The sequence below is a fragment of the Syngnathoides biaculeatus genome, chromosome 3 (genome assembly GCF_019802595.1).
Source record: "Syngnathoides biaculeatus isolate LvHL_M chromosome 3, ASM1980259v1, whole genome shotgun sequence".
Taxonomy (NCBI): Eukaryota; Metazoa; Chordata; class Actinopteri; order Syngnathiformes; family Syngnathidae; genus Syngnathoides; species Syngnathoides biaculeatus.
The window spans coordinates 37,420,035-37,447,334 of NC_084642.1; the positions used below are offsets into that span (position 1 = coordinate 37,420,035).

The 27,300-nt window shown below is 42.5% G+C and overlaps 1 protein-coding gene across 14 annotated transcripts in view; it reads right to left on the reverse strand.

The window, feature by feature from the left end:
- The window catches only part of dis3l (DIS3 like exosome 3'-5' exoribonuclease), a 63,893-nt gene that overhangs the window by 12,306 nt on the left and 24,287 nt on the right, over nt 1–27,300 (reverse strand). For 12 of the 14 annotated variants that reach the window (XM_061815678.1, XM_061815680.1, XM_061815682.1 and 9 more), the window contains 8 exons: nt 26,674–26,809; nt 16,848–17,015; nt 14,758–14,836; nt 14,445–14,627; nt 14,186–14,355; nt 6,435–6,596; nt 6,067–6,317; nt 2,675–2,767 (listed from right to left, as the gene is read on the reverse strand). In XM_061815678.1, the coding sequence (XP_061671662.1) occupies nt 2,675–2,767; nt 6,067–6,317; nt 6,435–6,596; nt 14,186–14,355; nt 14,445–14,627; nt 14,758–14,836; nt 16,848–17,015; nt 26,674–26,809 (1,242 nt within the window). Of the gene's footprint in view, nt 1–2,674; nt 2,768–6,066; nt 6,318–6,434; nt 6,597–14,185; nt 14,356–14,444; nt 14,628–14,757; nt 14,837–16,847; nt 17,016–18,502; nt 18,694–26,673; nt 26,810–27,300 lie in introns of those variants that run through there. The other 2 variants (XM_061815679.1, XM_061815691.1) reach the window with 2 other exon arrangements.

Consider the following 27,300-nt stretch of genomic DNA (forward strand, 5'->3'; position numbering starts at 1 on the left):
CCTTGCCGGACCTGGGCCGTGAGAGCCGCCAATTCGGCGCTCTGCCGCTCTATCTCTGCCCGCATTTCGCGGCAGAACGCCTCGTGATTAGGCGGCTCCTCCTCCGTCCTGGCTGGAAGCTTCGCCACCTGCTGCGGGTCTGCCGGTCTCACCGTTGCCGGCGAGGAGTGGGAGGACGGTGTCTTCGTTGCCGCGCAGCGAGAGACACCAGGGAGCGCCCGGCCGGGGCGTCTCCTCTGTCCGCCACGCGGAGGTCCCGGGTAGATGGCCAATCGGGTTCCCTCGTACCGATTAGTGTACTTGGATCTACCGGGCGAAGTCGCTCGGGTGCTGGAAACGCGGGGAGGCGGCGCAAACTGACTGGGGTGAAAGATCGGACGAGCAGATTCATATTCAAATTCGTCGGAGTCGTACTCAGGCAGCTGGTCATACAAATCGTGGTCCTCCTCATATTCCGAAAAGTCAGAGTCCAGAAGAATATGAGGAGCCGGACGGGTCGTGTTCGGGACGTATTCATACCTCGCTGGCGGAGCGTAAGACACGGAAGTGGAGGACGTCAGAGAGCCTACCCGGATTGGACAGGCTTGGTCCTCCGGCAGACGGTCTACCTTGCGTCGGTCCCGGCGACGCCGGGTCTTTCCTGCTGGGTCCTGTGTCCGCCAGTTCGTTCTGTCACGTCCCATCGGAACGAGAGGTAGGACCCAAATGCAGGAACTCGGAAGACGCAAGGTAGTTCAAGAAGAGACACGTTTATTATATGCCGAGGTCGGGGATCGAGCAGGCAGTCCGGTGCAGCAGCGGTTGTTGGGGCGTCGGGCGAAGAGAGCAGATGAGTGGGCAGGCAGTAGTCGGTACACGGGGAAACAATCAACGCAGGCAGATGTGTCAAGGAGTCAGGCTTACAAGGTTGGTCAGAGAACGGAGGGAGGTCGGTACACACAGGTTCAGTCAGGAATACGAGAGTGCTGGAACGGGACATAAAGCTCAACGAACTGGCCAAGGACCAGTCGTCACCGGGTCCTATCTATACAGGGGATGATCAGCCAGCATGAGGAGCAGGTGTGCGCCTCCCAATCAGCGCAGCCGCGCGGGCACCTGCACAGCTCATGCTGAAGCGGCAGGATCATGACATCGTCTAATCTAATTTCCGTTAGCCAGTCAATGCCACATCACATGTTAGCATTAAGATAGTAGATTTTTGTTAGACAGACCCAACTATTTAAAGTTGGGTTGATGTTTGGTTGTTTAAATAAACAAATGTTGAATAATTATTACAATAAACATTGACTGCGCGTTAGAAATAAAGAGCTTGAATCCAGCACGTTCAGGTGCTAAGGAATACTTGTACTACTTGTAATACTTGTGTGTAATAGGTTTTGTGTGTAGGAAGGGTAAAACTATCTAAAAAAAAAAAAAGCACAGTATATCCGATATGACTTTTTTTTTTTTTTTAAACATCATCACAACGCATGTGTGTGAAACTGTCATATCGCAGGGACCGCTGTGAAGCTGGTGTACTGTAATATACAATGTATCAACTGGAATATTGAAAGTAACCAGCAGAGGCACCCATTTGGACATGCTCACAAGATTAGCACTCCTTGTACAGTAAATTATAACACTTCAATCAACACACAATCCCAGAGTATTTTATACTTATGTGCTTATAACTATGAATGAAGATGCGGGAAACAATGTACAACCTCTACACATTATATTTCGCTCTGCTGAATGAAACGACCGTAGGCAGGCACGCTTCAGCTGTATGAATGTGCAAGGTCTGTTTGGGGACGCTGCGTAAATGGGAGTGAGCATGTTCCTTGAATTTTTTGTAATACAATATAATTGTATTGTATCATAATGCTTTAGTTAAAACATTGTATGATCCTACTGTGATAATAGGGAATGTATTTTGTAATATAACAATGGATAAGATCAAATATATGTTAATATTGTCAACTACAACTTCTGGGAACACAAAGTTCTCAATTTCATTTCACCATCTGTCATGCTGTATTACATGTTTTTGTTTGCACTTTAAGGAGTACAGTCCTGTTTAAGATTTTTTTATGAAAAAAAAAAACAAAAAAAAAAAAACTTTGAAGCAACATTTTTTTCCTCGTGTTTGAGAAAATTGCAGCTGGGTACTAGTGTGGACTAAGTGGGTAGCAGCAACGGGAAAATTAAATAGTATTTTGTGAGTAACCCCTGCTAAAAATCTATAGAAATTGTATAGAAATCTATAGAATTTGTACAGAACAACTTGTTGTATAGAACTTTGGCTGTGATTTTCCATCGAATTTCTACAGAATAAGAGAATTTCTATAAAAATTCTATAGGACGTGGGTCCTAAAGTTCTATAGTTCTTTAGAAATGTTCTATAGAAAATTTTTAGCAGGGCAACATTCAGTATTGGAAAAAGAACAAGAAAAACCATATGAACTTGTTCATTTTTGCACAAGTGAACTGAGTTCAGAATTTCCAATTAGAAAAGGAGCTTGCCCATTTTTGCAATGCTGAACTTAACTTGGAACTACTTAGCAGGTTTGAAAAAAATACAATATCATTCAGTATTGTGCAGCCCTTGTATGGAACATTATTTCCACCCAGCTACAATCTAACAATAAAAACTGGAGTACACTGTAAATCAAAGAAACATAATACTCCCACCTACCTGTCTACTCCTCCCAACAGAGAGCAGAGATCTGCACTGAGATTTGCTGGCAACATGTCATACCTGCGGTCTGCAAGGTAGTAAGTTGTAGCCCTGAAACACAAGTAAATAGTAAAATAAATAAATAAAAATAGTAAAAGTAAAAATAAACAGTAAATTTTTTCCATCCCATCTTCTTTTTTTGACCATATCATTTTGTCTTCATTGGGCTAAAAACCTGCAACCATGGACTCCAGTAAACATTGCAAGTCATTGGCCAGCCTTGTTTTGGCAACTCAGTGATTTTGCACCATTTTTAACTAATGTCCAAGTAAATCAATAGACGGGGCACTCAGTGGAGTGCAGAGCAATCAATCTTAATTTGGATCAGTACCAAATTCAAATACATCTCATAAACCAACAAAAAAAACTCTTGACAAAGGGACATATTGCCATGCAAATTTCCTCTAAATGTCCTCAATATCAAGAATAAACAGAACATTCAACAGAATAAAAGCCTGACCTGCAGCTCTATGGGGGCACAAACCAGTGTAATCTCTAAACTGGTCCCGAGGCTGGATGAATGCAAAGGGTTGGGTCAGAAAGGGCATCAGTCTTAAAATTTTGCCAAACAAATGAAAAATCAGGGGTGCTCAATGCGTTGACCACACAGTCGATTGTCCAAGCAGTTTTGGTTGATTGCATGAAAGGGTCCCATTTAAAAAAAAAAAAAAAAAAAAAAAAAAAAAGACTTCAGCTACCATCGATCTCATTGCTTGATTCAGATAGGGCCGAAATGTCGATTGCGCACACATAAAGGCACGTTCTAGCAAGCTGGCAAAGGCAGTTGAGATTTTTAAAACTAGCCTTTTCTGGTCAAAAGGCCGCGTCCTCAAGGGGGCAAATCACAATGCAGGCTCCAACAAGGAGAAAAATGTGCTCTCCATAGCCCTGGATGACATCCCGGTAGGTACCAGAGTGTCTGTGCCATTTGCTTCACAAAGTGGTTGATTCCTAACACTCGATCCCTAAAAGGATTAACGTGGATGCAGAGTCACCATCTCTTGGGCGCCACGGAGGAAGCTTTTGGTGGGGCACAACGCTGAGGTGGTATTGTAACTATATAATCAAAAAATGTTATCGCTTAAAGGGCCACTGTGATGAAATGCATGATTTTTAGTATGTTATTAATGAAAAAATGGCAGGCAACATGGCCCCATGCCTTTTTTCATCACAAAACATGATTTTGACATATAAAGTTTTTTGTAACTCCCGCCATAAAAATCCTCTCGAGGGATTTGTTTTCGAGAAGAAGCAGGAAGTGACGTACATGGCAGGACCGCCCTCAAGTGGACTCATTTGTTTCTATTTGTTTTACCTCCGGGAAGGTAGCTCGTTGTTCCTTCGTGTTTGCCAAAATGCCGGCTCGTTGCATTGCTGGACATTGCTTGAACATTTGGGAGGATGGATTTACTCTTCATAAGTTTGCAAGAGACCCAGTTCGTCATAAAAAATGGATTGCACGGGTGCAATGGAGGAGAGCTTTGTGTGTTCCAAACGACAGGTAGGTGTGTATACAGCTACTAAAAAGAAAATAATAGCTTGGGGCGGACCACATAATCTATCTCTCATAATGTAACAAAAAATCCGCGTACGTATGACAGGGCTACTAAAAGGGTTGATGTGCACGTCGGCGCCGCGTCCGGCGGTCAAGGCTTCGGCTGGGGTGACCCATCTTTGGCGCCGAGGTGGCTTATCACGGTGCCGAGACGGGCTGCTTTACGGTGTTGTCATCGCACGCGGCTGAGTGCACCATTGTCGACAATGCCAAGCCAGCAGGCTCGGTCTTGTCAACAATGCCAAGCCAGCAGGCTCGGTCTTGTCAACAATGCCAAGCCAGCAGGCTCGGTCTTCCTGGCCTTGTCGACAAAGCTGAGCCGGCCGCCGGCCGGGGTGGCTCGTCGCGGCGCCGGGCTATGGTGGCTCATCTCTGCCGCGGAAGTGGATTGGACATGGAGGCGGTTTGGCCGTGATCGCATACCATCTAAATATGGCTCAAAATATTGTAATGGTATTATTGCCCTGGTAACTTCACTTGGTTGTATGATGTTCTCTTCTTTGAAAAGAGCTTCCGTGTCAAAAAGGGCGTGTTTGTCTCCCATAGTAGGGTCCACAGCGTGTTTTCAATGGCAAATGTCCGGGGTGACGTAACGGACAAGAGATGCAGCCAATATGGTGACCACTTGGATGCTATCGAGTGACACTTCCGCAACTTTGCGCATGGATGATGTGCTCTCTGCTCATATTTATTTTTTCGTATTGACATTGAAGTGAATGTTATATGTATTTTTCATGACAATATCTATTTTAGAATGTTTATAGGGATGACACTTGAGCTTCAAAAAACCCCACTAAGATAGAGTACATATGCGAGACGGTCAACAGCGTGAAAGAGACAACCTAAAAAATAAGGAATTGGGTGGGACAAGGGAAGTTCTTGTGAGGCTCCGATGATGTGCAACCAATCAACTCACGGGATAAACCCGCATGTGCTCTCACTGGTCAATGTTGCGCCAGGAACCAATCACGTGCCTTGTATCAATGTGTCTTCAAGCAATATTTATATGTGGCTGTATTATTATTTTTTTTAAACCCACAAAGGTGGTGGGTGGGGGGCACGGTGGATCATTCTGGTAAAGCTTTGGCCTTACAGTTCTGAGGCCCTCGGTTCAATCCCGGACCCGCCTGTGTGGAGTTTGCATGTTATCCCCGTCCCTGCGTGGGTTTCCTCCGGGCACTCCGGTTTCCTCCCACATTCCAAAAACATGCAACAATTGTACACTCTAAATTGCCCCTAGGAGTGATTGTGAGTGCGGCTGTTTGTCTCTGTGTGCCCTGCGATTGGCTGGCAACCAGTTCGGGGTGTGCCCCGCCTCCTGCTCGTTGACAGCTGGGATAGGCTCCAGCACTCCCCGCGACCCTTGTGAGGATAAGTGGCAAAGAAAATGGATGGAAAACCCGCAAAGCTCTCAAGCCGCATAAAGTGAAGCGCAAAGTAGTGAGGGATTGATTGAAATTAGTCATTATTCCCGTATTTTGTCCATCATGTGAGTTTTAGTTACAACAATAAAAAAAAAGTATGACAACCAAAAAAACACGTTATATTTTAAGTGGTAAACAAGAGAGCAAGTGCTGCAGGCTTAAGATGAGGTTCTATTTGCCTTGACCTTGGTAAATTCACAGGATTTTAAACAATCCGGATTTGGAAAGAAAAAAATCAAGGAGCTGACTGACAAGAAGTCATTTTTTTTTAACATGGACATAACCTGAACTGAATGATTAAAATTTGATTTAGAAAGTTAATACAAACATTTAACACTGTAATACCATGCATGAACAACTCAATTGCTCACCTTGCACGTGCTTCTAAGTCAGTGAGCGAGCCTTCAGAAACAAAGTGTGTAACATCTGCAATGTGGACCCCAAGTTCCACCACCTTTCCACCTGCGAGGCTGCGCACAGACAGTGCGTCATCAACATCCTCGCAGTCCACTGGGTCAATGCTGAACACCAGGTGACTCTCTCTCAGGTCTCGTCGTTCAATCACCTCAGAAGGATCCACCTTCCAGGGCTTCTCGGGAGAATTCATCGGCATCTCTTTCAGCTGGGAAGGACCAGACACAATGTGAGATTCAAAAAAAGATGTACGATTTAAAAAAAAATTAAAACTTGTGACATTCTTCACGACGTGCAGAATATTTGTCTGAGTTTATCTTCTGACCTGTGCATCAGAGAAGGGAGGGACATTGATGGAGTTCTCGATAAGGATGGTCTGTATTTCGGTCTCAAGATCACCAGCTCGACCCAGAACCCTCACATTGTGTCCATTAGGATACAGTGATGTGTTTTCCCATGAGTCAATGCGCACCACCACTCTGTGGTCCTGGCCAAAATCAGAAAGGGAGGTAATGTTGACAATGAATATCCATCCATCTACTTTCCAAACTGCTTATCCACAATAGGGTCGCAGAGGTGAGCATCTCAAAGTACACCCTGATACCCGGCCAATTGCAGGACACATATAAACAACCATTCGTACTCAAATTAACCCCTACGAATAATTTTGTTTTCTAATAAGGTACACCATGGATATTTTATAGAAGTGGGAATATGCCAGACAATGAGAGAAGATGGAAACTTCACACAGGCGAGGCCAGATTTGAACCCAAGTCCATAGAACTGAGCGGCAGATGTGCTAACCAGTTTTCCACCGTCCCACCTGGCGTCCCCAACAGGGGAAATCCGTGTAGAAGAATTTCTTTCATATTTTGTTTTGTCGTTCATTACAGTATTTTTTTTTTGTTTACAGTGTTTTTTCATGAAAAGTATGTTTTTTTCATTTCTTATATTTGTTTTAAGCCTATTAAACACCTAACCACACATTTAACTTTTGTCAGAGAGGTATTTAACATTTTCTCATATTTCTCTCATTTAAATACTCTCAAGGTTCCAACCTTTGTAGATTCTGTATTCTAGAATGAAACGTAAGATCAAAACCTGTTTTAGGCAAACCATTGATTCAAGAAATACATTTATAAACATCCCCCCATCCATGAACTTCTGCTTTATCCAGGACCAGGTAAGCGTTTTCCTATAAAAACAAAAACATTAAATTTGTTATTTTTGAAAACTGTAATTTTAATGATCACTCAATTAGGGTTGGACACACAAGAAATTTAATTTAAATTTAATAGCGATTCGGGCATATTTTACAGTTCCTCTTGGCCTGGCTCTTCTTCCTGGCACTGCTGTGCTGCAGGGTCTTTTTCCGCTGAAGCACCTTGGTGCAGGTTTTTGGTTGCGAGTGAAAAACATACAGTGCCTTGTGAAAGTATTCGGCCCCCTTGAACTTTTCAACCTTTCTCCACATGTCAGGCTTGAAACTTAAAGATATAAAATTTTTTTTTTTTGGTCACAAAACAACAAGAAGTGGGACACAATCCTGAAGTGGAACAAAATTTATTGGATATTTCATACTTTTTTAACAAATGAAAACCTGAAAAGTGGGGTGTGCAATATCATTCAGCCCCTTAACTTTCAGTGCAGCACTCCACTCCAGACGTTCAGTGAGGACCTCTGAATGATCCAATGTTGACAGATGATGATGAATAGAATCCAATAAATGCACCTGCCCTGTGATAGTCTCAGGGTTCTGTTTAAATTGCAGAGAGCATCATGAAGACCAAGAAACACACAAGATAGGTCCGAGATACTTTTGTGGAGATGTTTATAGCCAGATTTGGATAGAAAAGCCAACCAAAGCTTTAAACATCTCAAGGAGCACTGTTTAAGCAATCATATTGAAATGGGAGTATTAGACCACTGCAAATCTACCAAGACCCGGCCGTCCCTCTAAACTTTCACCTCGAACAAGGAGAAGACTGATCAAAGAAGTAGCCAAGAGGCCAAAGATCACTCTGGATGAACTGCAGAGACCTACAGCTGAGGTGGGAGAGTCTGTCCATTGGACAACAATCACACTGCACAAATATGGCCTTTATGGAAGAGTGGCAAGAAGAAAGCAATTTGTCAAAGATATCTATAAAAGTGTCATTTAAAGTTTGCGCCACAGGCCACCTGGGAGACACACCAAACATGTGGAGGAAGGTGCTCTGGTCAGATGAAACCAAAATCAAACCTTTTGGCCACAATGCAAAACGATATGTTTGGCATAAAAGCAACACAGCTCATCACCCTGAACACACCATCCCACTGTCAAACGTGGTGGCAGCCTAATGGTTTGGGCCTGCTTTTCTTCAGCAAGGACAGGGAAGATGGTTAAAATTGATGGGAAGATGAATGGAGCCAAATACAGGACCATCCTGGAAGAAAATTTGTTGGAGTCGTCACAAGACCTGACATTGGGACGGAGATTTATCTTCTAACATACAATGATCCATAACATAAAGGCAACTCTACAATGGAATGGTTCACAAATAAACATATCCAAGTGTTAGAATGGCCAAGTCAAAGTCCAGACCTGAATCCAATCGAGAATCTGTGCGCAGAGCTGAAGACTGCTGTTCACAAACGCTCTCCATCCAACCTCACTGAGCTCAAGCTGTTTTGCAAGGAAGAATGGCCAAGAATTTCAGTCTCTCTGTGTGCAAAACTGATAGAGACATACCCCAAGTGACTTGCAGCTGTAATTGCAGCAAAAGGTGGCATTACAAAGTATGAATGCAAGTGGGCTGAATAATATTGCACGCCCCATTTTTCAGGTTTTTATTTGTGAAAAAAGTATAATATCCAATAAATTTCATTTCACTTCACGATTGTGTCCCACTTGTTGTTGATTCTTGGCAAAAATATATATTTATGTTTGAAGCCTGAAATATTCCAAAATGTTGAAAAGTTCAAGGTGCCGAATACTTTCACAAGACACTGTAGCTAACAGTTGTTGTTGGTGGTCTGCTTTTATTCTGGGCACGAATATTCTTATCAAGATACATGCCACCTTTGACAGTTTGTGAACTAGAATGAACTAAAAATCAAAAGGGTCCAAATTTTGTGCAGTTTGCTTTAAGTTCATTGGTCAAGGTTGTCAATCGATCAAGAGTTAGTCCATTCTCTTCCTATTTCTCAACACTTGTGTCCTCTTCATTCTCTTCAGGATTAAAGAGCTACACTGCTTGTATGGAACAATTACGTAAATTAGGCAAGCTGCACACATTCTATACTGTACAGAACACAAGCCGTGACGTGTTGAGAGGGTGTGGAGTATAGGTATTGATGCTTAAGTTGGGTGATCGTGGCAGCCTCCAAAACCCGGATGAGTGCAACTGAGCTCAGTGTTGGCCCCGGTGGCGTGTCGGTCCACCTGCATGGTGCGTCGCAGGTGGCCCGCTGGCCACCCCTGTGGCAGTGGTGGCTCAAGTACTTAGGGCGGTTGACAATAGTCTTCAGTTCCTTTGTCAATCAGAATGCAGAACATAATGCGGGGTTTCCCTTAGCAAATCAGGATACAGAATACAATGCACATTCATATATATATTTATATATATATATGTCGTGATTGCATACAGTATCTGCCAATAATGCGTCCCGATCTGCTTTTATAAAATACTAACCAATATTCAATATTTACAACCAGAAAAAAGTAAATAAGTAAAATAATATTTAAATATAGAAATAAAAAAACAATACACATTTAGCGAATGGAAACCATTTTAATCTGATTTCACATCAGAGTCAAGGGTGAAAATCTTCCGTTCCCCCTGTACGCGCCAAGGCTTCTTAGGGACAAGTGTGGTGTTTTCCATGAATGGAACTACATGTTATCCCAAAAAATAATATAAGAACGTTGCAGTAAAACAATGTAGCTCTTTTGGGATGGGGTGGGGTGGGGGAAAAACCAGTGCAAACTATGGGCCAGTTCAAAGCATCTGACCAAAAACTAAACTTAAACTGCCAAATAAATATGAGGACTCATCCAAAGAATTCAGAACTAGAATCCAGGCTAACAACATCCGGCACAGTTGCCATGAACCCGCAGGGGGCCAGTGGGAATTCAACTAATGTGAGGTTGGAGACGAAGGAGTGGTGGAAAGCGGGTTCTTAGGCAGAAAGAGAAGAGAAAACGATTGAACCTAAAGCTGAATGTGGGGACTTTGAATGTTGGGACTATGACAGGAAATGATTGGGAGTTGGATGACATGAAGATTAGGAGAAAGGTGGATATATTGTGCATCCAGGAGACCAGGTTAAGGATAAAGATGGAAAGGTGTTGACTGGTGCCAGTCGTGTGCTGGATAAATGGAAAGAATACTTTGAGAAAATGATGAATGAGGAAAATGAGAGGTAGTAGCACGCAGATGGATTACATCTTGTGCTGACCATGTAATCTGAAGGAGGTTCCTGCCTGTAAAGTAGTGCTTGGGAAGAGTGTGGCTAGACAGCAGAGAATGGTGGTGTAAAAGAAGGGGAGGAAAATTAAGAAATTAAAGGAAGAGCAGAGAATCATGTGGTGAAAAGTGAGTTAAGAGTGTTGTGCGGCTTTTGTTTTTAAAGCGGAGGTCAGACAGGCTCTCGGTAGACAGGAGGAGCTTCCAGAAAACTAGATGACAATAGCCAAGGCGATCAGAGAAAGAGGAGAGTACTTAGTTGTAGGAAAAGAGAGAACCTCAAAGTAGAGGAAATCACACAAGGAAAGAAGTTAGCTAAGAAGTTGGACACAGAAGACTGAGGAGACGAGACAAAAAACATGGCAATCCGATGAAGGTAGTGGTTGCAAAGTCCAAACAAGAGACATATGGTAACATTTACACTAGGATGGACAATAAATAAGGAGAAAATGATGGTTACATGTTGGCCAGGCAAAAAGGCATGGAGAGGGTAAGAATGAACAGCAGGTAAGGGAGGTTAAGGATAGAGATGGAAAGGTGTTGACCGGTGCCAGCCGTGTGCTGTATAAAAGGAAAGAATACTTTGAGGAAATGATGAATGAGGAAAATGAGAGAAAAATGAGCATGAGAGGCAGGTGTGGTGGACCAGGTAGTAGCAAAGATTAGAAAGGAAGGTAGAAAGGCACTAAAAAGGAAAAACTCTCAAGAGGATGAAAAATGCATAAACAGTTGGTACTGTTGACATACCTGTGGCGGTATGGAAGCAAGGGTGATGTGCAGAGCTGTAGGAGCTATAGAGAAATAAAGTTGATGAGCCACACAATCAGATTATGGGAACCAAGAATGGAGAATAAACCAGGAGTGGAGCCAGTAAAACTGAACTGGGGTCATCTAAGTTCATACATTATTTAAAAGGGGTTTGGAGTGTGTACAGGTAGCTGTACTTTTTAAGAGAAACCCAAATAGTGTTGGATATTTATTTACCTAATAAATAAAAATCATTATTTAGAAACTGCATTTTGTATTGAATAGGGTTTTCTTAGATCAAAATTGGCTCTGAGGCTTGTGATTAAAATTAAACAAAAACAATAAAAGGGGGACTTTATTAAGTACATCAGCAGAAACAAAGGACTATTATTTCTTTGGACCATAATGTTTGCAGATTGCAGATTGTGATATTCGGTGAACCCCCCCCCCCCACACACACACACCAAAAGTCAATAGTGTGGATTGCACATAGGTTAGGAGAAAATGGAAAAAAAAAAAAGTTATTTTATAAATATATGCCGCCATCTAGACGTTGTGGAAAAATGTGTAGCCTACACTTTTCATTCCAATATGACAGGTATTTAGGACTGCAGGGAATGCGCCTAAGTCATAAAAATCATGTGATTTTCATTTACGCCACCATACTGATGGTCAAAAAAAGCGTTGTTGAAAGTTAATTCCGTTGAGAGGAAACGAAAATATGTCTAATAGCACGAGAACCAGAGTTTTGTCCGATACTGTTAAACATTTAGAAGGCGATAAAAAACGAAGGTACGTGGAAAAATTGACACTTAGCGAAGAGGATAAATTTTTAATGGACCACTGGAAATACACATGTATCTGGTGAATAAGTCGTCCAGATTTCAGGCAAAACCTCTCTGTGACAGAGTTTAGTATTATTTTTTTTTTAAAATACATATTGTTCTCAAATGAGTCAACTTGCCATTTTAAATACTTCTTAATAATTTTAGCTTGAGAAGAATAATTACTACCTGAAGTGAAATGATCGCTACACAGGCGTGTGTATTTTGTTGGACACAATCCAGCCCGTTTAATTGCCGAAATCCATCAATCTTTTCTGCTCTTTTCAGCTAGTATTCTATAGAGTGATATCTTTGAAGAACTGTCTTGTCTATCGTGACAACCAACAGCACAACAGGTCTAGGGCATTGTGAAAAATCTGCTCCGGGTCAGCAACTCCTGCACTGCTGGGGAGCTTTGTTTGAGAGGAAATATGGCGTCGTAAACAAACAGGGACGTCACTCGGACGATTTCTATATGCACAGTTGTGCTCAAAAGTTTAGATACGTTGACAAAAGTTTTGAAAATATTGTTTTTTTTAAAACACGTTCTAATGACTGAACAACCATCATGAATTTCTTTGCTATGATTTGTTTAATGATAAAGCTGTACTGAAATATTTGACAGTTTCATTTGAATGTCACTAAAATAAAATTGTTTTGCCTGGCCATTTGTACTTTTTTAAAAGAACTTTGCCCATCTTACAAAGTCTGGCTGAGTAAGACAAATAATAAATAAAAGTAGGGCTGTGAATTTCAAAATAAGAATCATAATCGGCCGGGGAGCGAGCTCACGGCTCCGCCCTTCAGCAGAGCGATCTCGTCAGACTTTGTGTCAATCCGCCCGAAGAACCATCCGACTATTCAACATTGTTTACAGCCGAGCGGTGGAGCTCGCTCAGCAGGGCGGAGCTCAGCTCACGGCTCCGCCGCTCGGCAGGGCGGAGCTCAGCTCACGGCTCCGCCGCTCGGCAGGGCGGAGCTCAGCTCACGGCTCCGCCGCTCGGCGGCATCATTCACGGCCACAGTTTCAAAATCTGTATGGAAGCATCCCTCCACCTTACCGATCAACCGAGTAGCCAAGCTGCTCATGGCTATGTATGGAAGTATTCCTCAGTCTTCCCGATCAACCGATACTGCTATTTCTTCATCAGATGAGGATAAATCCGTGAAATCAGCGCTGGGCATAATGGTGTCCCATGTAATCGAGCCTTTGGAACGGCACGTAACATGTCACATACGTAAGTCATGTGACTCGCAAAAATGGCAGCGCGATAAATTGTTAATGCAAACTACTAGATTTCTCCTTTAAATTCAGAAAAAAAACCCTGGTCATTTAGATCCATTTGTTCAAGCAGACATCCTTCCACTGTCACCATTGTTGTTGCTTCATTCCATGTTGGAAAGTAAAGTAAAAACGGCTACCGCAAATGACCAATTTGTGCTGCGGAAACTCCACGCTGTGTCACCTCTCACTCGCTCTCACGTCGTATGCCGACAAAATCTCGATCTACGCGTCCGACAGCAACATCAATCCCGCCTGTGAGCGTGTGAAAAACTACCTCGACACCATACATAAATTCGTGGTCGAACGTGAACTCTGTCTGTCTGTCGAAAAACGTACAGCCACTCTCTTCACTACTTTCACGGGCGGATTTCGGACAAACCAACCAATCAATATCCTGCCGATCCCAACAGTCAACCGCTCAAACATCCTGGGCGTTGTATTGGATACCATGCTCACCTTCGGTCCTCACAGTGAGTACACGGCCAAACGTGTCAACCAACGAAGCAGCATACTCAAAGCCATCTCCGGCTCAAACTGGGGCCAGAGTGCCGAGACGCTAACAGTAACGTACAAAGCCATCGAAAGGTCCATCCTCAAATACGGCGCTCCACTGTGGTCTCCCTCGCTCAAGCCATCCCACTGGAAGAAGCTCCAGACTTGGCAGAACGCCGCCCTCAGAGTCACCACCGGCTGCCTTAACAGCTAAAATCTTTACCAAATTTACTAAATGTTTTTCTCGTCGGTTCTATCACTGTAAAAAGGCAAACCAAACCTGCAAAGCTTCAGCCTGCTGTGTGTTAATGCGGATCTTCGGGATGCGATAGTCCCAAGGTACAGTTAGGATGCGCTGAGAGTTCCTGCTCTGGGATTGTGTGCTCTCCTGGGTGGGGAATGTTACCACATAGTCTCTCCAATTCCTCTGTAGGATCCCGACAACATTCCCTGCAAGTTTTATTATTCAGACATGAGTGAAAACACAACAAAAATTTTGAAAGTTTTTGACTTCTTGACTAATTTCAAATACGACTCACCTGTAGGCATAGGTTTACTTTGAATGTCCTGAGCATTTTTCTCCTCCAATTGTCCTTTTGTCAGGGCACTAACCTTCCCCCTCCATTCACTCTTTGGCAACAGCTCTACGACGACCATGTCGCCATGCACAGCCCTGTTACGACTCTTATTTCCATATACCAACACCTCGCTGGTCAGCTCTACTAGAGATAAAGGACAGGATAGTTTATATAAAAGAGAAAAATACAAGAACAGTCGAAAGAATGGCTCACTAAAAAGAGCCTGTCTAACTTAGAATGAATCATAAAATAAAAACTATTTTCATTGCTGCACCTGTATTTTTATTGGAGAGACCCTCTATTCTGACAGAAGCTTCTGTTTGTGCTCTGTGCTTGTTAACATTCAGAGTTCCCTGAACAAAAATAAGAAAATGTGTGATTAATGTAGCTCTAAGGAACAATAATTTAAAAGATTCCATATGGTTGTGATATGCAGGACCTGGGTGCTACTTTAAATAAAGGCACACGTAAATTTGACCAAACCTGCAACATGCTCAATTCGTATGCAACGTGGCTCCAAAATAGTCGGCTGCAATACATTAAGGACGAGACAAATGGAAATTAGCTCTCTGCTTAATCTGGGGCAGCATCTCTTCATGTGTTTTGATACTGATTAATGTGATACTGATTAAAATATAGGCAGACTGTCCATATATTACGTCATACTTTTTACTTTTATGAAAACTTCTATTTCTAACAAATCCCTTTCAATCATTGATAAAATGACTATGTCCCCACTATGGCCCCAAAAATCCTGATTGTGTAAAGCCCATTTTTAGTCAATTTGCAAACATTTTAGTAATTTCGTTTTTTCTGTCAATATGGGGTGCTGTGTGTACATTAATGGAGGAAAATTGAACAGGATTTTAGCAATTGGCCGCAATATAGAAGTAAAAAAATTAAGGGGGTCAGATTACTTTTCAACAAAGCACTGTACTTGAATATTCTAAATCGTGGAGATAACAGTGTTGGGCATGTTTATGGCACATCCACAGATCTGCACACTAATTGTGAAGTATAATTTTATGGAAGTAGTAAAAGACATTGTGGTTAATCTGTATATGATTTATGTTACGGGAAAAACAAACTGAATTAGTTTTTCACATTAATGTCACTTTAAAGCTCAAGTGTCATCAAACGGATGATTTTTGGTATAATATTAATGAAAAACCCACAGCCAATATGGTCTCATGTGTTTTTTCACCACAAAACATGATTTTGACGTATACAGCTTTTTGTAACCCCTGCCATGAAAATCCTCTCAGGAATTTCTTGTCGAGAAGAAGCAGGAAGTGACGTAAAGGACAGTGGCGCCCCCCCCCCCCCCCCCCCCCGTGGACTCGTTTGTTTCCATTAGTTTTACCTTGTTGTTCCTTCGTGTTAGCCAAAATGCCGGCTCATTACATTGCTGGACATTGCTTGAACACTCGGGAGAATGGAATTACCCTTCATAAATTTGAAAGAGACCCTGTTCGTTGTGAGAAATGGATTGCATGGGTGCAGAGGACGAGAGCTTCGTGGGTTCTAAATAACAGGTAGGTGTGTATACGGCGACTAAAAAAAAAAAAAAAATAGTTTGGGGCGGACCGCATAATCGGTCTCTCTCATAACGTAGCAAAAGATCCACGTATGAAATGTGTCGATGTGCACGTCGCCCAGCCAACAATGTCTGACTCAGCCTACAACATAACTCGGCTCCACCCCCTCCTTATATAGCACGGCGGGCCGAAACTCAGCCACACAGGCTGAGGTTCGCCGCGTTCGGCGGTCACATCTTCCGCGAAGGCTGCGCGTCGGGCTTTGCGACGGAAGCGGCTCTGAAGAACCCAGCCGAGAATGCGTTACTCAGTCGCGTGCGAGCATGAAGCGCGCCGGCTCGACTGTGAACACAAAGCAGCACCACTCGGCTCAGTCATAAGCCACACCGGCCGGCTGCGATGAGCCGCGATGGCTCATCACCGCCGCGGAAGTGGATCGGACGGGATGCGGTTTGGCCGTGATGGCATGTCATTTGAATATGGCTCGAAACAATAGTTTAATATTGCCCTGAGGGCTCGAAACAACAGTGTAATATTGCCCCGGTAACTTCACTCGGTTGTGCGGTGTTGTCCTTTTCAAAAAGAGCTTCCGTGTCAGAAGGGGCATTGGAAAAATCCAAATATCTCTGTTGTTCGGCTTCCATAGTAGTAGGCACTGCGCGTTTTCAACGGCGGAAGTGACAATGATGCCAAGGGCAGATGACACGACTAATATGGCGAACATTTGGATGTCGAGGGACACTCAATTGCGCAACTTTGTGCTTGGATGACGCGCTCTCCGCTCATTTTTTTTTTCCCGTATAGACATTGAAGTGAATACTGTTACCTGAATGTAGCGTCCAGACTTGATACCAGCCTCCAGGACTTCAGCTGGTAGGTGGTCAGCAAACTCTCTCTCTGTGACTTCACTCTCTTTTTCCTGTCGGGCCTGGCAAATGGAACTGTACAATTCACGAGCGCCCTCGAGCGCTGACCAGAAGTTTTGTAAATATTCCTAGAAAACATTGACACAGTAAACAGAAAGCCGACGCAAAAAAATAATAATAATAAAAATAAAAAAAATATATATATACACATGTATCTGTTAAATAAGTCGTCCAGATTTACACAGAAGAGTTTGAAAGCGTATAAAACTCTGGACGCGTACAAATACTTCGTTGCTGGATGGGTCAGAGATGTGTCCTGTAGAATTTAATGAAATAAGTCATCTTGTGATGGCAAAGGTAAGTTGCAACTTGCAATACTAGATCTTGTTATCCATAACATGCATAAGCCAGGGCATTAGATCTAGCCAATATTTTGAAAAAAAATTAACTAATTAATTAAAAAAATAAACTTATTGCCGATATAGAAGGCCCCACGATTTTTTAAAACCAACAACAACAAATATAACTTAAGTGTTTGAAGCTCAGACTTGATTACGTCTGCAACGAACCAAGATGGAGTATTCATAGATTGATGTTGCCGTTTTTGAAATATTATAATCATCCACATCCCATTTGTGGAAAAAAAAAATTAGGACAGGGAAAACCTCTCTGTGACAGAGTTTAGTATTATTTTTTTTTAAATACATATTGTTCTCAAATGAGTCAACTTGCCATTTTAAATACTTCTTAATAATTTTAGCTTGAGAAGAATAATTCCTACCTGAAGTGAAATGATCGCTACACAGGCGTGTGTATTTTGTTGGACACAATCCAACCCGTTTAATTGCCGAAATCCATCAATCTTTTCTGCTCTTTTCAGCTGGTATTCTATAGAGTGATATCTTTGAAGAACTGTCTTGTCTATCGTGACAACCAACAGCACAACAGGTCTAGGGCATTGTGAAAAATCTGCTCCGGGTCAGCAACTCCTGCACTGCTGGGGAGCTTTGTTTGAGCGGAAATATGGCGTCGTAAACAAACAGGGACGTCACTCGGACGATTTCTATATGCACAGTTGTGCTCAAAAGTTTAGATACGTTGACAAAAGTTTTGAAAATATTGTTTTTTTTAAAACACGTTCTAATGACTGAACAACCATCATGAATTTCTTTGCTATGATTTGTTTAATGATAAAGTTTTACTGAAATATTTGACAGTTTCATTTGAATCTCACTAAAATAAAATTGTTTTGCCTGGCCATTTGTACTTTCTTAAAAGAACTTTGCCCATCTTACAAAGTCTGCCTGAGTAAGACAAATAATAAATAAAAGTAGGGCTGTGAATTTCAAAATAAGAATCGTAATCGGCCGGGGAGCGAGCTCACGGCTCCGCCCTTCAGCAGAGCGATCTCGTCAGACTTTGCGTCAATCCGCCCAAAGAACCATCCGACTATTCAACATTGTTTACAGCCGAGCGGTGGAGCTCGCTCGCGGCGAAACTCGGCTCACGGCTCCGCCGCTCGGCAGGGCGGAGCTCAGCTCACGGCTCCGCCGCTCGGCGGCATCATTCACGGCCACAGTTTCAAAATCTGTATGGAAGCATCCCTCCACCTTACCGATCAACAGAGTAGCCAAGCTGCTCATGGCTATGTATGGAAGTATTCCTCAGTCTTCCCGATCAACCGATACTGCTATTTCTTCATCAGATGAGGATAAATCCGTGAAATCAGCGCTGGGCATAATGGTGTCCCATGTAATCGAGCCTTTGGAACGGCACGTAACATGTCACATACGTAAGTCATGTGACTCGCAAAAATGGCAGCGCGATAAATTGTTAATGCAAACTACTAGATTTCTCCTTTAAATTCAGAAAAAAAACCCTGGTCATTTAGATCCATTTGTTCAAGCAGACATCCTTCCACTGTCACCATTGTTGTTGCTTCATTCCATGTTGGAAAGTAAAGTAAAAACGGCTACTGCAAATGACCAATTTGTGCTGCGGAAACTCCACGCTGTGTCACCTCTTGCTCGCTCTCACGTCGTATGCAGACAAAATCTCGATCTACGCGTCCGACAGCAACATCAATCCCGCCTGTGAGCGTGTGGAAAAACTACCTCGACACCGTACATAAATTCGTGGTCGAACGTGAACTCTGTCTGTCTGTCGAAAAACGTACAGCCACTCTCTTCACTACTTTCACGGGCGGAAGATCCGTGTATGAAATGTGTTGATGTGCCCATACAGCTACTAAAAAAAAAAATAATAGTTTGGGGCGAACCACGTAATCGGTCTCTCTCATAACATAAGAAAAGATCCACGTATGAAATGTGTCGATGTGCACGTCGCCCAGCCAACAATGTCTGACTCTGCCTACAACATAACTCGGCTCCACCCACTCCTTATATTGCACGGCGGGCCGAAACTCAGCCACACAGGCTGAGGCGCGCCGCGTTCGGTGGTCACATCTTCCGCGAAGGCTGCGCGTCGGGCTTTGCGACGGAGGCGGCTCTGAAGAACCCAGCCGAGAATGCGTTACTCAGTCGCGTGCGAGCATGAAGCGCGCCGGCTCGATTGTGAACACAAAGCAGCACCGTTCGGCTCAGTCATAAGCCACATCGGCCGGCTGCGATGAGCCGCGATGGCTCATCACCGCCGCGGAAGTGGATTGGACGGGATGCGGTTTGGTCGTGATGGCATGTCATTTGAATATGGCTCGAAACAATAGTGTAATATTGCCCTGAGGGCTCGAAACAATAGTGTAATATTGCCCCGGTAACTTCACTCGGTTGTGCGGTGTTGTCCTTTTCAAAAAGAGCTTCCGTGTCAGAAGGGGCATTGGAAAAATCCGAATATCTCTGTCGTTCCGCTTCCATAGTAGCAGGCACTGTGCTTTTTCAACGGCGCAAGTGACGATGATGTCAAGGGCAGATGACGCGACTAATATGGCGACCATTTGGATATCGAGGGACACTCAATTGCGCAACTTTGTGCTTGGATGACGCGCTCTCCCCTCATTTTTTTTTTTTCGATATAGACATTGAAGTGAATCCTGTTATATGTATTTTTCATTACAATATCTATTTTAGAATGTTTACAGGGATGTCACCCCCACTTTAAAAAAGCTATGTATCATCAAACTGTCATTGGTTGAAGCTGCATCTGAAAGGCTCAACCAAAGAGGTTGTACCTGAATGTAGCGTCCAGACTTGCGCGCGCACGCGCGCGCACGCGCACACACACACACACACACCACACACACACACACACACACACACCACACACACACACACACAACACACACACACACACACACACAGTGCCATGTGAAAGTATTCGGCCCACTTGAACTTTTCAACCTTTCACCACATTTCAGGCTTCAAACAAAAATCAACAAGTGGGACACAATCATGAAGTGGAACGAAATTTAATAGACATTTTATATGTTTTTAGCAAATAAACGGAAAAGTGGGGCGTGCAATATTATTCCTCCCCTTTACTTTTAGTGCAACAAACTCCCTCCGGAAGTTCAGTGAGAATCTCTGAACGATCCAACGTTGACTGATGATGATAAATAGAATCCACCTGTGTATCATAATCAAGTCTCCATATAAATGCACCTGCCCTGTGACTGTCTCAGGGTTCTGTTTAAAGTGCAGAGAGCAACATGAAGACCAAGGAACACACCAGATAGGTCTGATATACCGTTGTACAGATGTTTAAAGCTGGATTTGGATAGAAAAGGTTTACCCAAGCTTTAAACATCTCAAGGAGCAATCTGCAAGCAATCATATTGAAATGGAAGGAGTATCAGACCACTGCAAATCTGATCAGAAATGCAGCCAAGAGGCCAAAGATCACTCTGGATGAATTGCAGAGATTTACAGCTGAGGTGGGAGAGTCTGTCCATTGGACAACAATCACACTGCACAAATATGGCCTTTATGGAAGAGTGGCAAGAAGAAAGCCATTTGTCAAAGATATCTATAAAAGTCTCATTTAAAGTTTGCCACAAGCCACCTGGGAGACACACCAAACATCTGGAGGAAGGTGCTCTGGTCAGATGAAACCAAAATCAAACCTTTTGGCCACAATGCAAAACGATATGTTTGCCATAAAAGCAACACAGCTCATCACCCTGAACACACCATCCCACTGTCAAACGTGGTGGCAGCCTAATGGTTTGGGCCTGCTTTTCTTCAGCAGGGACAGGGAAGATGGTTAACATTGATGGGAAGATGAATGGAGCCAAATACAGGACCATTCTGTAACAAAAACCTGTTGGAGCCTGCAAGAGACCTGAGACTGGGACAGAGATTTATCTTCTAACATACAATGATCCATAATATAAAGGCAAATCTACAATGGAATGGTTCACAAATAAACATATCCAAGTGTTAGAATGGCCAAGTCAAAGTTCAGACCTGAATCCAATTGAGAATCTGTGGGCAAAGCTGAAGACTGCTGTTCACAAACGCTCTCCATCCAACCTCACTGAGCTCAAGCTGTTTTGCAAGGAAGAATGGGCAAGAATTTCAGTCTCTCGATGTGCAAAACTGATGGAGGCATACCCCAAGCGACTTGCAGCTGTAATTGCAGCAAAAGGTGGCGCTACAAAGTATTAATGCAAGTGGGCGGAATAACATTACACGGCCCATTTTTCAGGTTTTTATTTGTTAAAAAAGTATAAAATATCCAATATATTTCCCTTCACGATTGTGTCCGACTTGTTGATTCTTGATAAAAAAAAAAAAAAAAAAAATATCTATATGCTTGAAGCCTGAAATGTTGCAAAAGGTTGAAAAGTTCTAGGGGGCCGAATACTTTCACAAGGCACAGTAGCTATGGGTCGTTGTTGGCGCTCTGCTTTTCTTCTGGCCATGAATATTGTTATCAACATACATGCCACCTTAGACTATGTTAGAGAACTAGAATGAACTAAAAATCAAAGGGTCGCAATTTTGTGCAGCTTGCTTAAGTTCATTGGCCAGGGTTGTCACGCAATCAAGTGTTCGTCCCTTCTCTTCTGATTTCTCAACACTTGTGTCCTCTTCAGGATTAAAAAGCTACACTGCTTGTATTGAACAATTATGTAAATTAGGCAAGGTGCATGCATTCTGTACTGTACAGAACACAAGCTGTGACGCGTTGTGAGGGTGTGCAGTAGAGGTAATGATGCTTAAGTCGAGTGAGCGTGGCAGCCCCCAAAACCCGCTCACGGACGAGCACAACTGAGCTCAGTCCTGGTCCCGGTGGCGTGTCGGTCCACCTGCATGGTGCATCGCAGGTGGCCTGCTGGCCACCTCTGGGGCAGTGGTGGCTCAAGTTCTTAGAGTGGTTGACAATGGTCTTCAGTTCCTGAGCCAATCGGGATGCAGAACACAATGTGGGGTTTCCATTAGCGAATCAGGATAAAGAATACACACACATATATATATATATTTTTTTTTTTTGGTTACGTATGAATTTATACTAACGTCCCTTGTTCAAACCAGCAAAATGCGACAAGCGTTTCTGAGTTTCTGACAATTTAATCATACACACATCAACATAACACAAACATGAGGAAATAGCTAACAGAAAATAGGCGTTCAAGAACGGAGTAGTTGGGGAACAACGGCGAATAGTCACCAATGTTGAACGAGTGTTCCCAAACAAGCAAATGTTCGTCCCAGCGGGTATTCCAAGTTAGTGAAAGTTTCAGCTGGTCCAAAAACCAAATGAAGCAGGCGTCCGTGTAGTTAGTGTTCCATGCAGCGTAGTTTCCCAGAGCAGCGGTGAAGTTGTTAGAAGAAGCATCATTGTCCGTCTTTCTCGTCCTTATACAGGCAATCCATAAAACATTTCAGACTTCCGCGTCACAAAGGACACAAAGAGTTCGAGTCACAAGGACCCAAGAGCATTAGAGGAAACCGCGTCACATGATAAGCCAATGTGATTAATGAAATCGTCCATTCTCAGCAGAGGGTAGGAGTCAGTTTGTGACTTGCATTGACAGTGTTCATGTTAGCGCAGCAGCGCCAACCACCACCATTCTCCTTCCATAGAATCTCACTCTTCGCAGGATTCATTTGATAGGGATGTTGTTTCACAGGCTCAGCATCACCCACATCTTCATCATGACTAAATAGGCATGTGCGGCCAGACACATCTGGAAACGGGTGAGAAAACTCAAAAAGCAAATGTGACATTTCAGCTTCCTGGTCAGTTGACAAATGTGTCATTTCCTCATCAAGGTGAGCTAACGCATCAGAATTGCACAACTTTGGAGAAGCATTTTCACTCTCATCATCAAACATGACATTGCTGACATCATCATTAAGATTGTCATTGACTCTTGCATCATCATCTGTACAATCAGTAACTGGGGAGAATGTTGTTGCTACACAATTGACTTGTTTGTTCTTTAACATATTTTCAGACTTATCGTTAGGACCTGAGGAGTTTGTAAATAACCATGAATGTATCTGATAAATCACAAATGGAATCATTCGGCATAGAAGTCTCAGAAAAATGTCTTTTGACATCGAAGAAGTCACTGCATCAGATGGAAAAATACCCGGAACGTCATACTGTAATTGCTCCGTATTGGGCGAACACTCCAGAGAAACAGTGACAATAGGATCAGCGCCAACTTGTGCCCCCAAAAGATTGTTGCCAATCAACAAATCAACACCAAAAACTGGAAGAGAGTCAAGAACACTGACGACCATGGTGTCAGAAACCAGATCTGAAGTGAAATTCACAAAATGCAAAGGAGCAAGAGAACAGCCACTTATACCCTTAATAATAATATCTGAGTTAGCTGAAGACTCTGCAGAAAAAGGAAAAACATCCTTCAAAATCAGAGAATGCTGAGCTCCAGTGTCCCTAGAATAGTAACAGGCCTTGGGGTAGAATTATTTCCAATAAGTGAAACCACACCATTGTGAAAAAAAGGCAAAAATGTCACCGGAACTTCAGAATCTGGAAAGTTCATTGTCAGAACCAAAACTCTCCTCAGAACCACCTGGCAAGGAAAGCTGAGATGCGATATATGCATATATATTGGGGAAATAGTGGACTGATTTTTGTATTTGAGCTTTTTGAAAACAGAACCATTATTGCTAATGAGCTGGTGGCAGGCATCCAAGCCATTTTCTGATGGCACATTTGTAAAAACATGCATGCTGAAGGCGGCAGAAGTCGTGTGCCCTGAAAAGCAACCTGCCTTTGCCAATATTAGTCTAATGAGGAACACTGTCGCAGATCAGGTGACAGAACTCTTAAGTGATTTGATCAGCCAACTGAAAGAGAAAAATCAAATTTATCACATTTTCAATTGCAGAGAGCACCGAGGTCTATCTAAATACATCGATGTGTTTTTTTTTTTTTTTTAATTTATTTCAAAGCAGTATGACAATTAGGGTGAAAATATTTTTTTCATAGCTCCCTCTTGAGCTTGTTTAGTCTGGTGAGTTGGTTTAGGTGGAAAACTGCATTCACTCAACTGTTAAAATAAACCAGTTGTTAACACATTCACCACCAAACATGAACATTTTTTCCCCCCATTGTTTGTGAATAAATGTGTTGTGCTTAGAAAAGATCCCTTGTCATCCGTGATTATAATACATAGGGTAGGCTACAAATGTAGGCTGAATGATAAAACCAGTACTGAAAAACAAAGCTAAATACTGGGAGTTGATGTTCTTTTACTGATCCGGCCCACCTGAGAACAGAAAGTCTAGATCTGGCCCCAGAGCCAAAGTGAGATCGACATGCCTGTTTTAGGAGATTTTAACACAGCTAAACTTAACCATGAGCTCCCTAAATATAAGCAGCACCTTAAATGTCCAACGAGGGCAAATAACACTCTCAACCATTGTTATACTTCCATTAAAAATGCATATCGTGCGATCCCCCGCACACCCATTCGCTCCTCTGATCACTGCTTGGAGGAATACTCCGCTGAACAATGAAAAGCCTTAATTCGATAGGTCATGTCATATGTACTGTACCTTGAAAATTTGAACTTAATCCGATATCATTTAATGGTGTTTTGAAAGATTTTTACGAATTTTCATGGGCGCCGCTTTTTGGGCGTGTCACATGACTTAAAAAACAGGAAGTGATGTCTTATGTGCGCAAAAAAAGGAATACACAATCACGGACAGCGCTGATTTCTCGGACTCATCCTCATCTGATGAAGAAATAGCAGCATCGTTTGTTCGGGAAGACGGAGGAATACGTCCATCCAGATTTGAACCTGTGGCTATAATTAATGGTGAATATTTAGATGAATTTTCGAACGGGAATGACGCAGAGTGTGACTAGCTAACTAACCACAGGCGCAGAACGGTGGAACGCCGATTGTGTTGGAACAATAATTATGGAAACTTTTAATAAAGGTTGCTCAAAGAAAAAATATGATCACCACCAAAGTTTTCACCAAGAATGGACAGCCTTTGTGGAGAGGGAGGGTTCTGCTATGTGTTTAAATGCACAGATGGGGAGTCTGCCAAAGCATTCATGCTCGACGTTGCCAATCAACATTTTGCCAATTTCACATAAAGACAGATAAACGAACAAAAGACGTTGCTTTGTCGGCAAGAACTGTTCACCATCGTACCATCATGATGGCAAATCAAATTGAATAACGGTCATGATGAACAGATGCATGATGTACGAAAGCACAAGGAGTTGCATTAATGGTAAGAAGTACTTTTGTCATCATTGGTGAGCAACATCATAATGTTATTTAAAAGAATTCAGACTTATTGTACTCTAAGAGTGTTGGTCTTAAAAAAAAGCACAAACACACCTGTACATATGTCGTACGGCTCAGGCCGACCACACTTGGGTCCTTAAATGTTTATTTTTCTTACTGGGCAGACTATGCCACTGAGCCTTCCTCAGATTATTTCTATCTGAATTACAGGAAAATTTTGCAATACAGTAGGGCATTTTCATGTGACCGATGGTGGTGGTACGGCATGTGATTACACTACAAATTGGCCATGATTTCTTTGTTTACACGTCACGTACACAAATAGGTCATGTGACTCGCCAAAATGGCGGCGCCCATGAAAATTTGTAATTGCCGATAAAAATCTTCTCAAAACACCATCAAATGATAGCGGATTAACGTCAAATTTTCAAGGTACAGCACATATGACATGACGTATCGGATACATTGCTAATCCAAACGACCGGACTTCTCCTTTAAGCAATCAATCTAAAAGGAAACAGCTGAGCAACTAGAAACACCCATAAGTCACATGTTCTAATTCTTCTGCTCATTTGAGTGGGTTCAAACAAAAGGTGCGGTCTCAGTTAACACATTTAAAATTGAATAAAAGCTGTAACTCCGAACTTTTGTCTAATATTTACCTTTTGATCTGAAACAAAATGTCATCAGTATAAAACAAAGGTAGTGACCTACTTTTGGAGAGGACTATAAGGTCTCAAACCACGTTTAAGGACACAGACTTAATATGCTTCATATGTCCCTGGTAATTTTTGTGCATCTAAGATGGGGGATGCACAGCCAATGAGATGTGTATACATACAATACATAAGCTTAATAGTCTACTTGTTAAAGATATAGATTTTCTGCTCTCTCTCTACAATTGCATGTCATTGAAAATACAAAATTATGTAATCATGTAAAAATAGAGTGCACTCTTGATGTCAGATGTCATTGAATCAATTGAATACAACAGAACTGTCATTGCAAATCTGAGTTTTGTATGATAACAGCTGTGATGCAAGAGACCTGGCTCTGTACATATGAACATATGAAACCTGTACCTGAACAGAGATGACATACACTCCAGAGTGGAGGTTGGTGTACTGAGCAATGACATCCGGGTCTTCCGTGATCATCACTATATCCATCATACCAGCTAGGTGGTTATAGTACCATACTGCTGCAGAGTAAACACACCTACACACAAACATGAAGTAAAGCCATGACATATTTTGTGCTGTTAGTGGGATAGAATGCTGTCACTTTGAGTCATATGCTCTCGTTTGTTCCATCTTTCAGCTACAGATTCTCTTGTTCAGATTTCTGACGCACCCCCGTGCATAAAATAGACTTTTGTTTAAAGCCATCTAAATCTAAAACTACATTACATAGCGAATGTATTGTTATGGGACAACTCCGCCAAACATACACTTTGAAGAAGAGCATTTTTATTCTGTTTCAAATAAATTAAAAAAATAATGTGATAAAAATATGATGACGGCTGGGCAGCACGGTGACAGATGGTTAGCACATCTGCATCACAATTCCGACAACACTGGTTCAAATCCGGCTTTATCTTTGTGGACTATTTGCATGTTGTCCCCGTGCCAGCGTGGATTTTGTCTGGGTGCTCCGATTTCCTCCCACTTTCCAAAAGCATGCATGGTAGGTTAAGTGAAAACTCTAAA